The sequence below is a fragment of the Mugil cephalus genome, chromosome 15 (genome assembly GCF_022458985.1).
Source record: "Mugil cephalus isolate CIBA_MC_2020 chromosome 15, CIBA_Mcephalus_1.1, whole genome shotgun sequence".
NCBI lineage: Eukaryota > Metazoa > Chordata > Actinopteri > Mugiliformes > Mugilidae > Mugil > Mugil cephalus.
The window spans coordinates 24,310,775-24,326,310 of NC_061784.1; the positions used below are offsets into that span (position 1 = coordinate 24,310,775).

A 15,536-nucleotide genomic window follows, 5' to 3' on the forward strand; every position below is an offset into this window, starting at 1 on the left:
TAAATTTGAACTATACAGAGAAGAACTGCTTAGTTTCATCCAGCAGAAAGATAAAATAAAATAAGATTCACATCAAATAAAAAATGAAATATGAGTAAAATACAATAGTATATGAACAAATGAACAAGAAATGGAGATGGATGGTGTTTTAAAGTCGGATAAAGTAAAACTATAAAACGTACGGACCGTATATAAATATGTCGTTTCAGGATATTAGCCTCGGTATGATTTGGTATCGCACATTCCTACTAAAATAACATCCTTGAAATAAAATAACATGATGTGTATTTTACTACTTTAATTCGGCCCAAGTCCCGCCCACTAACCTGGAGGGGGTGGGGCTTATAGCGACCTGTACTGCAGCCTACAGCCACCAGGAGGAGCTCTACAGATTTGGCTTCACATATTTATATTCAGTCCACGGTAAAAGACATTAGTTCGTGGACTCAAGCAACAGTTCCAGGATGTAATGAGTGACTTATTTGGAACCTCCCCCTTCCGGAGGCTCCGCCCCCCTCCTGCTGGGTCGGTGCTGACTCGACGCAGGCGCAGACGCTCCGTGTTTATAACCGCGGTGTGTTGGATTTCGTTAAAGCGGAGCTCCGCAGCTCATCCACGGCTGCAGACGTCACCCCGATCCCGGTAAGAGCGTCCGATCCTCGGCAGCGTTTATTAGTGAGTCCCCTTAGAGCCTCCAGACAGAGACAGAGACAGAGACAGGGACCAGGGACAGGGACAGGGACCAGGGACAGGGACAGTCTCCTCTGTCTCTGGGACAGACCTGCATGCTCCTCATGATCAGAGGAAACCAGAGGAAAGTTATTGATCTCATTAAATAATGAGCTGCACCTCAGAGTAACTGTGTCCCTCATGGTGTAACTTTAACCTGAAGAGGAAGCTGCTTTTAAACGTGTCTGGGGCGTTGTCTCTGTCTCTGTCTCTGTCTCTGTCTGTCTCTGTCTCTGTCTGGGCTGCTCCTGAAATCTGGTTCCAGTTAGGAAGTCTCTCTCTCTTTCCCTCCCTCTCTTTATTCTCACCCAGTGATGGAACCACTGAGGCTGAAAAATAAAAATAAATAACACTTCACAGAGTCAGTTAAAATTCCCCCGGTGCTGCTTTTACACGGCTCCTGTTGGTGTTAGTTCATCCAAGTTTACTACGAGTGTCCTCGTTTTACACCAACACTGAGTTTCACAGAGTTTAGGAAAGTTTAGTGACGTTTACTTGACTCATACTGAAAAGTAAAGAAACAGCACATTAGTACTAAGACTTGTACTAAAGCACTAATGTGTCTCGATACAGAATGAGGTGAAGTCAGTGAATCGTGCAGAACATTTGCTTTGAGACGTGACCCCTGTTATTAACGTACATGTCCCAGATCACACAGAGCTGGAGTTTAAAAGTGTCCAGTAAATACTGTGTGTGCTCGAAGCGTAATCCTGCAAACTTAAGACTCTACTCGAGTTTAACAGTCGACTTTAGAGTATTTGCATGAATATTTGCATGAATATTCCTGCAGCACACGGCTTAAAACTTATAAAATATAAATGTAAAACCTGCATTTAGCAGCTCAGACAAAAACAACAGAAAACAACAAAAAATACTTAGAAAAGTGGTGATGAAATTTAAACGAGTGGAGAGGAGGTCGACGTTACAGACGCACCTTTGATGGAACCACTGAGACTAAAAAATGCTTCACACAGTCAATTAAAATCCCTCTGGTGCTATTTCTTCTTCTTCCCTGTTAAAACTCACGGCTTTAAAGGGACTAAATCTAAATCTAAAACCTGCATTTAGTGGCTCAGAGCTCCAGTAAAATAAAAATACTCTGTTTAAAATAACGAAAACAGCAAAAATAGCAGTAATTAAATTTAAATGTGAGTGTAGAGGAAGAAGCTGCTCGTCCTGTTTCTGCTGCATCAATATTCAAACTCATTTTACAGATAAACGTCAGGTTCTACTTTAAAGTGACCGGACACAGGAATAAATCCTGTCACAAGTTTCTGCCCAATGCAACTGGTTCAAAATGAAAATAAATGAATAAGTGAAACATCTTGGAGCAACAGAGGAAGAGTATGATGATTAATAACAACATAGAGAATGAACAGAAAGCTCCAGTCTGCTCCATGTCGCCCAGTCCAGAACCAGAACCAGAACCAGAACCAGAGGTCCATAAACTATAAACTAATGTCAGGCCTCCTGCCAGTAACAGCAGAGAGGAGGGAATAAGACAGATATGTCTATAAAGAGTCAAGATTAATAGTAGTAAATATAAAAATGTAAAATAGGTTCAGTTCAGCAATAAATAAAGTGAAACATGGATTCAGTTAAAGACGAGTGTAAATGTTCCGTTTTCGTTGGCGCTTAGAGTCCAGGAGCAGAAGAACGTGGATTTTATTCATCTCCAGACCTCATGAAATGTTGTTTTAACGAAACAGACGAATAAAAACCATGTGTGACCAGACACAGACACAATGAACGAACTTCAGCATCATGGACCGTTTTATTACAGGTCACAGTGGGTTTATGTGCTGTTTACACATGTAAGATCCTAAAGGGTTTGGGTCCTTTTCTTATATCATATGTTTTCAAAGGCTGGACTACAGGTTTTCCATGGTCCATCTAGAAATAAGGACAGGAGACATTTCCTACCTGCACATAAAATATCTTTGTCAAGGATCCAGTGATTGTTCAGAGTTTATCTAATGGACTCCACTCTGCATCTAAAGGCACCAGCACATCTCAGATGAGTCAGGTCCAGACTTGTGTCGTTTCTCCAGGGTTGAGTAAAGTTGGTGAAGAAACTCATAACGAATAGGAGTGGGTGGACTTGTTCACACAAATCTGTCCGGAGCTGTTCTTTGTTTAATTAATAAAGATAAGATAAGATAAGATAAGAGGATTTATGCCTTTAATCGTCCTGCGATGGGGACATTCTCATTGTTAACAGCAGCAGAGACAGTGGACACATTGATGGACTAAAGAATAAAATATAAGAATATAGAAGATAAAAAACCAATATATCTCAAACTAACAAGGCGTTGTTCAGGTACATTGAACGTGGAGTGTAGGACAGTGGAGATGATTTCATACGTTCCTCCTTCTTGTAGCAGCTTGTAGCTCATCGTTTTCAGGTACATGTACGAGCTGAGGTTTCAGTAGAAATGTGATGTAATGTTTTAATGGACTCTGATTACATGATGACTTTCTCTGAGGCTGTTTTTTTTTTGATGCTTGATGGTGAAATGTGCCAAGAAAAGGAAGGAAACAAAGAGGGAGGGGTAGATTACGACATTGTATCTTAAATGCCGCCTTCTGTATTTTAATCTTCTCACTATCACCGCTTTTCTAATGGTTGGTCCTCTGAAGGGAAATTCATGTCCTCCTGAGACCCTGCGTCCTCACATGTGGACATTAGGTTTAAAGTTTGTGGTAGTTTCTCGTTCTGCTTCTTTTAGACCTGATGTCATCATAACTAGACGCTAGTCAGAGTAAAAACACGACAGCGTGGATTCATTCTGCAGCCGATCAGGACAAAACCTCATCAAGTTTTATGGATGTAACTTGTTAATTTAGGTTTAACTTCTCTAGTTTGATAAAACATGAAGATTTAACACATTCTATCAATAGTAACGAGCTACAACGTGGCTAATTAGCAAAAACCTCATTTGAGGACGTTGGGATTTAATTGTTGCAGTCCTGAAATAAATAGTTTTATATTTGGTGACTTTATTGAACTAAAGATATGAGATATTAAAAACTACTTCCTGCTCAGAGATGATGTGGACCCCAGGAAGACGGGGATCCTAACAAAGAGTAAAGAAAGAACGATGCTTAGTTCGTAGACGCCTGTGAAACATAAATCGGACGTAGATTTGTTTTTTTCTCTGCTCCGAGACACGAATAAAGAATCAAATGAGGAAACTGGAGCATGTTAGTCAGGACAAAGTGAGGTGGGACGAATCCGTCCAGGCATCAGCGTCTGGTAAAGACATCATCATCTTCATCATCATCATCATCATCTTCCTCCGGTCCGTCCCGGTGTAGAGGACATGTTTCTTAGCCGTCGCTCAGATTCCTCTCAGGAATGTGTCTGAGCTGAGCCAGATAAAACAATTACTCGCCCTTTCTCTTTCTCTAAATGTTTAGCTGAACTTGCTGCTCGGTTTCAAACGTGTATTTATTTTTCAGATGGGATGATGGAGGCGGAGGGTGGGAACGGTCCCTGTTTAATATTTGGATCGAATGTGTGACGTGGGCTGATGCCTCATGGACAGAAGGTTCTGAGAGTTTCTGTGGAGTTTACGTGCTCTTGGTCTCATAGTTTTGTTTTATCTGAGGATAAACCGGGCTGTGAGGGCTGTAAATCACATGTTGAGTGGCGATATTAACTGCAACATTTACTGTTTTAGTCAAAATCAGAGACGTTATAAATGAGAGTCTGTCCAACTCTAATCATGGCGCCATGTTTGCTACATCAGAGGTTAGATTCTACAGTGTAACTCTATGTTTAAATAAACGTCTTATTTCCACCATTAACGTTCCTATAAATGTTATTGTCACTTAAATATCCCAGCGTCTACTTCCTTTAAATATCTTAAATGAGCTGTAAAATGCTTTGTAGCCCAATCACCTCATCAGTCATGGAGCTGTGTTTACCTTCTCCTCAGTCTCCGTGTTCATCCATCACCGTTAAAAGGTTCAAATTATCAGAGAATTTGAAAACTAAAACTAGTCTCACTGTTATTTAGTGTTAGCATTATAGCATTAGCATGCTAGCCATAATAACTTAGTAGTAACTGTGGTAAAGTTACGTGTCAGTTAAATGTGTTTATCTACATGGACATAAATTACATGAACACATGGGTTTCACAGTATATATGACGCTATATTTTAACTTTTAATCCAACTTTATTCTCTGTTATTGCCACTTTTTTATGGATGAATATTGGTTAGATGGATCCAACATGGCGCCCATGAAACATGTGACCAGCTCAGAACCAATCAGCACAGAGGGACAGATCAGACGCTCTGTTCCCTGGTTGGACAGACTCTCTCTGATATATGACTCTGGTCAGAGTTACAGAACTAAACCGTGGATGAGCTGCACTAAAACAAAGAGAAACATCTGGAGTCGTCTTTATTTGCAGGTTATTATGTTCTTGAGTTTCTGGTCCAGACTCCCTCAGATCAGATCGGCTGGTGCGTTACGAGGCCCCTGAACTTGAAGCTTTAGTGTAAAGCTGAACTCAGTCTGTTGCTAAGTTACAGCCACAAGTATTTGAACTTCCTCAATTTAAAGGTCATTTCGTTCCCTCATATTCCAACACTTGTAATCCACGTCCTGCCTCCACATTTAAACAATAAAGCCCCTTTCACACTGCGTCGTCCCGGGTCTTTTCTCCACTGTGAAAGGGTTGTCGTGGTGTTTCTGCTCCTGAAGTCACCTGGGATTTTGACCTGTCCTGCGTCGACGCGTTAAATCAACTGATGACACTGATGTACCTGCCTGTTGTGTTCTGATTGTGTCGTTGTAGAAGCTCCAGGGCTGAGAGCTGCTCACTCACATCTTGAAACAGAGCAAAGTTTTGATTCACTTGTTGGTCTCAAGACCAGTCTCTGAAAGGCAGAGATATTTTTCCATTTGTTTTCAATCAAACAAATACGTAGCTACACAATCTTTAGCTGGTTACTGATAAGTCAGGGACACTTTTTTATTGATCATGGCAACACGTGGGCATTTTTCAGTCTTCATTGAGTTTGTATGTTTTGCAAAAGGAACCAAATTGCAATGCACAAAACAACAAAGCTGACATTGGTCTCCCTGACGTCCATGTTGTCCATAGTTTACGTTTCTTCAGTTGTTGTGTTTAAGTCTGATTCCAGTCCCTCTCCAGGTTTGCAACATGTTCTTCCGATGCATTTAAATGTGTAACGATGACGTTGTCAACACGATGATGAATGAGATGGAGGAACTGGAGCACAGCTCTCACAGCAGGTCGAGTCTGGTCAGAAAATCCTGCGACAACCTTCAGTTTTCAGTGTGAAAGTGACACTTTATCCTCTGACTACGACCAGGAGGCCAAACAAAGGTTGTTATTGTTGTTATTTGTTAGAGATCATGGTTTTAAAGTGACACGCGACACAATAACTGGTGAAAGTTGCAGATAAAGATGAGGACATGGTGTGGCCTGAATACTTTACACGTGAGGTTTCCATTTGTTTTTCAAATGATATATAATTAAACTCATGAATTGATCTATATATCTGATTTATCCTTTATTTGTATTTGTTTAAGTCCATTGTGTGTTGTACTGATGGTTCTGGGTTTATTTTTGAAGCTTATTTAAGTTCTGTGTTTTTGTACAAGACTCGTACGTGCTCACACACTCGACCAATCAAGCTGATCTGATTCAGGAAGTCCCATTAGGTGGAAACATTTTCTTCAGGCTGAGTCAGTGATTAAAGAGAAGAGAAGAAGAGTTTTCTCCTGCAGACGCAGTGAAGAACCTCGGTGCAGACGGAGTTTCTGAATCTGTGTTAATGGTGTAAACTGTCCCGGTTAATAACGTGTACATGTAGACGAGTGTCGCTGGGCTGTGCCAGCTTCACCGTCCTGATGGAGACTTCCTGTTTCTCAGTTTTCCACCACATTCTTCAGCGATAAGCTCACGCCAGCACACACAGGAACACACAGAGCGCTGGTACATGCTCAGTCTGAAATAATACCAACTATTTCAGTTTGTCTGGTCATGTTTGTCCCGACCGGTTTGGTCTCGCCGTGGTCTCTTTGTCTTAAACGTGATTTTCTCCTCGTTCGTTGGTGTGACATGACGTCACCTCTCCTCCTGCAGACCTCCCAGCGCCATGTGGAACAGATTTGGAAGCGTTAGAGCCAGGTGGACCAAACTGACCGAAGAGACAAAAACATGAGACATGAACCAGGGCTGCTAATAGTCAGGGGGGGTTAAACACAAGTAGCAGCTGCCATTCCTACGTCTTCCTCCAGGGGGCGTCCTGTTTTAGTCTGAGTTAAGGCTCTTTTATCAGACTGTAGGACCCAGACATGGTAACGTACCATGTTTTCCAAAACGCTATGAAGCCATTTTAATAGTTTTCAGGAAAATGCAAATGCATTTTACAACTATTCAGTTTATCCTGTTAAAATAAGTCGTTGGCTTCGAAAACTTGGTATTAAACGATTGATTATAAATTTAAGCTTTATTTTATTTTATGTCAAAATGCATGGATAGTTTTTGTCTTTTTTTTTAAATAAGAGAACAAAGGATATCATGGTGCTCATAGAATAAATGAATATATATGTAATAAATAATGGCCAAATGTACTTCACTGATGGGTTGTGATCTTTTTGCTTGTTGTTGTCCTGAATTTTGGACGCTGCCTTTTTACTGGCGTAACGTCCATGAGAAGAAGTCCTCATCCGTCTTGTTTGGCCGCCATGTTGGATTGTTTAGATCATTGATTGGTCGAGAGGACGCTTCACACTCGGGCTAAAAATAGAGTCGGTGCTTGTTGTGGTTTGGAGAGGAACTGCATCTAGTAGAATATTTTAAATAAATGTAACGTTTTAACATGAAACACTGATGAACAGGTTCAACATGTTTACGTGGTGTTTATCACATTTTGGAAAAGAGCTCGTCACTTGAACCTGGTCAGGCTGGTTCACTGCAGCAACTCCACCCAAACACTGGGTGGCGCTGTGGCTTTTTTATTACATGGGTTAAATTTTGTTTCATTTTCAACAACGGCGACAGAAACTGAATACGAGTCGTACAAATGTTTGTAATAATCCAGAACTAAACTGTAGATGCAGCAATGAGCTGGAATGTGCTTATTGTTCTTTAAAAAAGTCAGGTTGCTCTTAAAATGTTTTGTAAAAGGAAAGTTCATCATAATTTTCTTGTTCTTCTTTACACTAAAACAAAGGGAAACGTGGATCTTTTTATACGTTATGTTATAATATTACTTTACAGCTCAGTTCAAATAGAGGCTGAATGTGTCTCCTGAACTAAAATGAGCTTGACCCTCTGATTTAAAGCCTCATACTAGACTTTCCTCAGGAACATAGAGCTCCCATTATTTCCCCAAAACTATTAAAATCAGATCAATTAACCACGCTGAGGTTACTGACGTTTATTTTAAATCCAAACACACTGCTCTGCGTCTCACCCCAGGAATCCTCTCCCTGCTGTGGATAAAATCATTTGACTTTTCCCGAGTTTTCCTTGGCCACAGCCTCATTTCACATTGCACTGTTTCCATGGAGATCAAACATGGAGTTTTGTATTGGTAGCCTGGATGGAAGCTGGGAACACGTTGCAGCGACGTGACTCTGCAAGAATATTTATTACCGTAAAACTAAAGACATGCCGCAGCCTCAGAGCCGGCTGACGTCAGCCACTTATTCAGTTCCAACCTGTGTGGATACTGGCTGGCTTCCTGTCAGCCATTGTTCAGCTCCATCAGATAACCATGTCAACAGCCAAGATTTATTACCGCCTGCACACGTATTATGGAGCTGCACACATGCTGGATCTCCAACAAGTTTGCTCATGTAGCAAAAATAAACACATGGGATAAAAGATAATACACAAATGCACATATAATTCTTCTCAATCCTTATTAGTTTAAGGAGAGGCAGGAAGTCACATATCTAAGAGAAGATAACAGGTAAATACCAAACCTCTATGTGGAGGGAGACAACCAACACAGCAGCGTCTGGTTTTCCTGTTAATAATATCTGTGTTAACAGGTAACTCAGAGGGAGGTTTACGTCCACTCCACAGGACGTCAGCCTCACATTATTTTCTGTTGAACAGGCCACAAAAGAAGTCATTTCATTATTGTCAGTTGCACCCGTAGAATGTAAATAAATATGGAACATCTGGTCTAAAGTGAAGCCAAAGCTAGTACAGCTCCCCCTGGTGGCTGGCTGCAGTATAGGTCATAAGCTCCGCCCCCTCCATGTTAGTGGGCGGAGCTTGTGTCAACCTAAAACACTAATATGCACGTCCTTTTTTTTTTCAAGGATGTTTCTGTCATTTTAGGTAGTAAATATAAAGTTGATGGATGTTTTTTTGCTTAGTTTTGCTTTAGTTCGTTATTTCACGCTTTAGAAACAGGATGTGACATAATGACGACCACCAGTTTCCAACCACTCTGTAAAGAGGTCCAGTTGTACCGTGAGAGTTGTAAAAACTATTTGTAAAGTTAAGTTCAGTGTATAATCCAACATTTCCTTGTAGCTGGTGGAGGTAGAGCAGAACACGTGTGGGCGGGGCATCGATACCGTGGCTCCGCCCTCGGGCCGTACTGAACAGCCTCTGGCTCCAAACTCACAAGATAAACTGATAAGTTCAGTATTTTCTAAAGGAGCAAACAGTCAAGATTATTTCAGACCAAACTAGGTCATCATCTGGTGATGACTCAGGATCAGCCCAGATCTTGGTTAATAGGAAGCAACAGTCACATACCGAGTCATGTCATTTGAAAACTCATTGTGTTGCAACAAAAATGTGGCTGTGAATCAGATGCTAACAGTGTGAGTCTCAGGACAGACTGAAATAATTCATTACATGAACTCTTGTGGTTCCCAGAGGATCAACTCCAGGGACTTTTCCTCAGGTACGAGTTTAGCTGTGTTTACTAATACGTGCTAAATTATAGTGTACATTGTCTGTCTTTTGTTTTTGTGAGATTCTAAGCAAATTCATGTAATTAACGTATCTAAATAAAACAACTGTTTAAGGTTTGCTCTGTGGGGAGGACGTCTGCAGTCAGTGGTTAGCATTTACAAAGTCTGACATTTACAAAGTCTGTTTTTAGAAATGTAGGTGTTTCCATTACCAGTTTTTATTGTGATATTTAGGTTGTGTGCATTTCTAGGGGGATGGACACACAGCATGCGTCACTACTCTAACTATTTGTCAGGATTTGAAGGTTGTGATAGGACACAGGTGCAGGAGATCGAGGCAAAAAGTATTTAATAAGAAAATCGAACAAAAGGTGCTGCAGAGGTTGTGCAGATATTCCACATCCAAACAGAAAAATACACAAGGAGTCAGAAAACGTGGCTCAAGGACAAAAACGTGGCACATGGCAAAAACTTGGCAAGGAAACAAAAGCATGGAGACTAAAATGATACGACAGGGAACAAAGGGGAAGGCAGGGCTGTATACACACAAGGAGAAACCGACGAAGCAACAAAGGCTGGAGAACACAAGACAGGAAACCTAAGAACGTAACAAAATAAAACAGGAACTTATGAAAAAAGACACAGAATCTGAATCTATGTGGAGCCATTTTTATCTGTTTATTTTCAAAACGTGTTCAAAATAGAAGTTACCAAATCAAATCATCTCAGGTTCTGCAGAGAACTTAAGGTCATGAGAAACATCCGAGACTTTTCCACCACAGCCCAAACTCGTGGAAACGTAATCGGCCAAAACCAGAACTTCCTGGAGCATCTGCTCCGACGTGCAGCTCCATCCGAGAGGCCAGTGCTGTAGTTTGTGGTTTGTAAGGGAGTGGCTCATGTGTGTTTGAGTTGTCAGCGATCCAGATCTCACCACATTAGTCATACCAGGCATTCCTTCATGTGTTCGCTCACCGTGCAGAGTTCTGGAGGATTCCTGGTGGTCAGGCAGCGTGAACGTGATGTGGGAAAACTCTGCATCCAGCTCCACTTCTACGTCAACTCACAACAGTTATATGGATGTAAAACATGTTAGAAACACATCAGAAATGAATAGGAAGCTGCAGAAGTTTAGACGGGTTTTAAAGAAGTGAACATGAACCTGGTCCAGACACGAGAAAGGAAAAGTCAAACTTTAATGAGGAATGAAGAGAATGAAAATATAGACAGAGATAAAAATAGTTGGATTCATTTCATTGTTGCTCTTCATCCATTTGGATGAGAAAACATCAGGGTTCTAGTTTAATGTTCTTATTCTTCGTCCAGTAGGAGCAGCTCTTCTCTCTAAGGATCTTTCATTAATATGGACCCTGGTGCCTCAATCAGTCCCAAGTCGAGGATGGAGGTGGTTACGTTTCATGCTGAGAGTCGTGTTGTGTGACTGATTCCTGCAAACAGAGACCTCCACTTATCAGAACCAGAGGAAATTAAATCTCGTAATGTGATCGTCAAACATTTAGCAAAGTTCAGATCATTTAGCCGAGGTAATCAAGTGCTGGGTACACTCCTCTCTCCAGGTTTAGAGGTTCATTCAGCTTTAAGGCAGCCATAAAACCGACTGATGTGTGCGCGTTGTTATATTTTGATTACTGCGTCGTATCTAGATACACATAGATTTGTTTTCCTCTCAGATCAGACGTGAAACGTATCAGTCACCTGAGCTTCTCTATCTGGACGAGATAAGACGCGATGGAGACGGAGCATAGCACACAATAAAACACCGACACTGGTGTGTGCACCTGGCAGCTGAACAAATAGCTCGGTGCAACTCAGAGAGAGCAACGTGCTTCAGTGCCCCGACCGGCCACAACATTATGACCACCCACAGGAGAAGTTCATAATGTTTAAACCATCGTGTGACAGTTCAGTGTTTCTGCAGGGAAACCTCTGGTCCTGGTGTTCATTCATGTGGATCTTACTTAGAAATGTAGCCCCAGCTAGACCAGACCCTAGTGCCCCCTACCCTCAAAGACCCCCCCACCCCAACTAACAGCATTCAGCCCCCTCTGAAAGTCCATGTCCATCCTATGATGAGTCGCCTGCACAATATGGTTACAAAAATATAAGATGGTTTTATTGGTTTTATTGGACCAGGCTGTAAATACTTTTATTTCTTTTATGAAGTTCGAGATGTTTTATTGACGTTGATTCTTTCCTGTCATCTCTTTAAACTCTGGAAGTTGCCGTGTTGCTTTATCTGTTGCCAGCAACAACAACTATAGCAGCTGTTGAAATGTATAAAAAAACAAAAAAAAAAAACAAGAAGACCTGCTCTTTAAATCCACCAGTCGTAAGCTCCTCCCCTCAGAGACTCTGCAGAAATACAAAGGTTTTGATTTCTGTTATGAAGTTACAAGTGTTTTTCTGTGGACGTTGACTTCTCGGCCTCCTCTTTATTTACCTCTGGGGTTTCTTCTTTGAAGCCTTTTTCACACCACAGCGCCCCCCTGTGGTAGTTTGGAATAGGAGTCTCCCTGCAGCAGGGTTCATTCCCTCTGTCCTCTCTGTTCTGGCTCCAGGTGTGAGTCCATGTGGATGTGACCATGTCCGACAGCTCTCAGTGTTTCTACTGCCGCGAGGACCTCGGGGGGAAGAGGTTTGTGCGCAGTGAGGGTCGACCGGTGTGCGTTCGCTGCCACACCAAGTTCTGCGCCAACTCCTGCGCCGAGTGCCACCGACCCATCTCCGTGGAAAACAAGGTACCAGCTCACAGGAGGTTAAAGTGCATGCAGGGCATTAATGACACATCATCCTGTAACACAATGTGGAGAAGTCGCTTCGTATTGAAGGGATCAGTGCAGACACTGTGAATCCATCCTCTCCACAAACTCAATTCTTTCTGTATCAGTCCTGTTATCTTCTGTGGTTTTTATCAGCCTTTTATCTCCCGTGTTTCTTGCGTAACATTATAAAAACACGTTCCAGGATCACAGGAGGGAAATTTAATGACTTAACTTTTATGACCAACAAACTCGTAGGATGTGAACCAACATTTTATCTTCTGCGTTGGCCACCTCTATAAGAGCCACTGATTCCACTGTGATCTTTGGCTTTTAACTCGCTCCATTCGGCCTTTTTATTCCACTTATATCTGCATGTTGTGTAATAATGACCAAGCTGAACCAAACTGACTGGGTCTGAATGTGAAACAGGAGCTCAGCCACAAAGGACGCTACTGGCATGAGGAGTGTTTCCGTTGTGCCAAATGTTACAAGCCTCTGGCCAAGGAGCCCTTCAACACCAAGGATGATCGCATCATGTGCGGGAAGTGTTGCTCCAGAGAGGACGCTCCACGCTGCCACAGCTGCTACAAGCCCATTCTGGCTGGTACGACCACCCACACCCTGCAGCTTCACTTACAGACGCACAACACATGAAGCTAAAGCTAAGGGAGGAGGACGTCACTGTAGCGAGCATCAACCTGGTCCACAGCTCAGACGCAATAAGCCGTCCTCGGATTTTAAGAATCTTTTTTGTCATTATGAAAACATGATGAGATTTTGCAGAGACTCTTGTCTTAAAAGCCACATAAATAAATAACCTCAGTATGAAACACCCAGTATGCACAGAGGCATTTTAACCAGGAACAAAGAGCAGCGATGGATCAGTCTGTCAGTTTCATATGACACTTTCCTCCATCATCTCTGCTGTTCTTATCATTATAATTAAATACTATTATTATTATTATTGCAGTTGTAACTGTCACTATGATCATAATCTGCCAATAAACCATTTATGCTCCCACACACACACACGTCTTGTTCAAACTGTTCATATCTGAATTGTTTCATTTCACAATTTAAAAAAGAAGAATTAATTCTTATTAAAAACTATTTATATGATTCTCATGTTTCCACCACGATGTCGTCAGTAAACATTTTATTTTGACGATGTTTCGTACGTCTTCATCTCCTCCAGGAACTGAGAGCGTCGAGTACAAAGGAAACTCGTGGCACGACGAATGTTTCACCTGTTTCAGCTGCAAACAACCGATAGGATCCCAGAGTTTCCTCTCCAAAGGCAGCGACGTGTACTGCAGCCCCTGCCACGACAAGAAGTTCGCCAAGACCTGCGTCTGCTGCAAAAAGGTAAAATCTGTCCAGCGAAGCGTCGCATCGTCATGTACGTGAAATGTGAGGAGGATTTAACTTTCCGTGCGTGTCTCCAGCCTATAACCTCTGGGGGGGTGAACTACCAGGACCAGCCGTGGCACAGCCACTGCTTCGTCTGCAGCTCCTGCTCCAAACCTCTGGCCGGGACCAGTTTCACCAACCACCAGGACCAGGTCTTCTGTGTGGACTGCTACAAGAGCTCAGTGGCCAAGAAATGCAGCGGCTGCCAAAACCCCATCACAGGTCCTGTCCCCTTCAGTTTACCGTTTATCACTGGGTCAGTCTGACTCCAGCAAGTTAAACCTGAGGAAACGGTCCAGGTCTTCCTGTTTGTTTGCTGAAAAACTCTTTAAACACATGTTACACCTGTTACACCTCTAATATACAGATATAATCTCACTGAGTGACCTTAAATTAGAAAAACGAGACGTGTTTAAGTGTCTTCATGTCATTTCTAAGTTCATATTCTTGGTATAAAATGTGTCTCCAGTAAATCAGGAAAAGTCATTAAATATGAAGCAAAAAAAAAATGTAAATCATATATTTAGAGACGTTAAACATTGAATTGGGTCAAACCAAAGATAAATAACTAACAGGAGACGTGTGATCACTGTGTCCTGACTTTGAAGGAGCTGGTCTGAGGTAACAGTCGGTCGGTTGCGGATATAAACCCTGATGCGTCTCCTCACAGGTTTCGGTAAAGGAGTGAACGTGGTGAACTACGAGGGCGGCTCCTGGCACGAGTACTGCTTCAACTGTAAGAGATGCTCCCTGAGTCTGGCCAACAAGAAGTTCGTGGCCCAGGGACGAGACGTCCTCTGCACCGACTGTGGCAACAAGTAGCAGCGCTACACAACCGCTGTGTGTGTTTGCACATAAAGACCAGTGAGCGCTCTGTTTATTGTCCAAACCGCCGGACGCATGAATAATATCCAGTATATCATGATGCATTGATGCTTTCTATGAGTCTAAAGCTCATAGCCGTGACGTTATTATGGGGGAAGATCCGATTTTCACTTTCAACAATATAAAACTAAAGGTTATTTTTATTTAACCCTTATAATGTGTCAGAAAGCTGAACACGTCAAAACTGACTCATGACTTAATCCAGCCCCAAAAAATGTGCTAATCATCCAGCGCTGTTCATCTCATATCTGTCTTCATTCATTCATTCATTCATTCATTCATTCATATCCATGTAAACTCTGGATTAAATGTTATTTTTTTTATTTGAATTCACCAAAAAAACGAGTACATTGAGTCAAATTGGATCCACAGAGAAACTAAAACATTTTCTATGATGAAAACTTCTTTTGTAGTGTTAAAGTATCTGTTCTCGTCCCAAAAAAGTCAAGGAAAATTTCCCCTTTTACACATTTGAACTCGTGTTCAGGTTAAATTTGACACAATATAAGGGTTAAAGCTGACGCTGTGTTTCAATGAGGGGATCTAAATCTGAAATGAATAGTTTTTAACCTCTTCAGCTGATCTGTATGACTTGATCTGTATTTTAAGTAAAACAACTTGATGCATTATTTTTACTCTGAGGAGAAAATAAACATTTAATTTGAATATGTGCAATTACATGTATGTGTCGCTAAAATCTAATAAACTTTCTACAATATGGAAAAGTAGTTGTGTTTTTCTTAGTGCTGCCAAATGATTAAAGTATTTAATCAGATTAATCTCAGAGTTAATTTCATTCATGT

General features: G+C 41.6%; 1 protein-coding gene across 1 annotated transcript; it reads left to right on the plus strand.

Moving 5' to 3' along the window:
• Nucleotides 1-495: 495 nt before the first annotated feature.
• On the plus strand, nt 496-15,458 carry fhl1b (four and a half LIM domains 1b). Its single transcript, XM_047607994.1, has 6 exons — nt 496-642; nt 12,235-12,414; nt 12,868-13,042; nt 13,634-13,803; nt 13,884-14,070; nt 14,519-15,458. The coding sequence occupies exons 2-6, from the start codon at nt 12,259-12,261 to the stop codon at nt 14,668-14,670; spliced, it is 840 nt and encodes a 279-aa protein (XP_047463950.1). The 5' UTR covers nt 496-642; nt 12,235-12,258; the 3' UTR covers nt 14,671-15,458.
• Nucleotides 15,459-15,536: the final 78 nt, after the last annotated feature.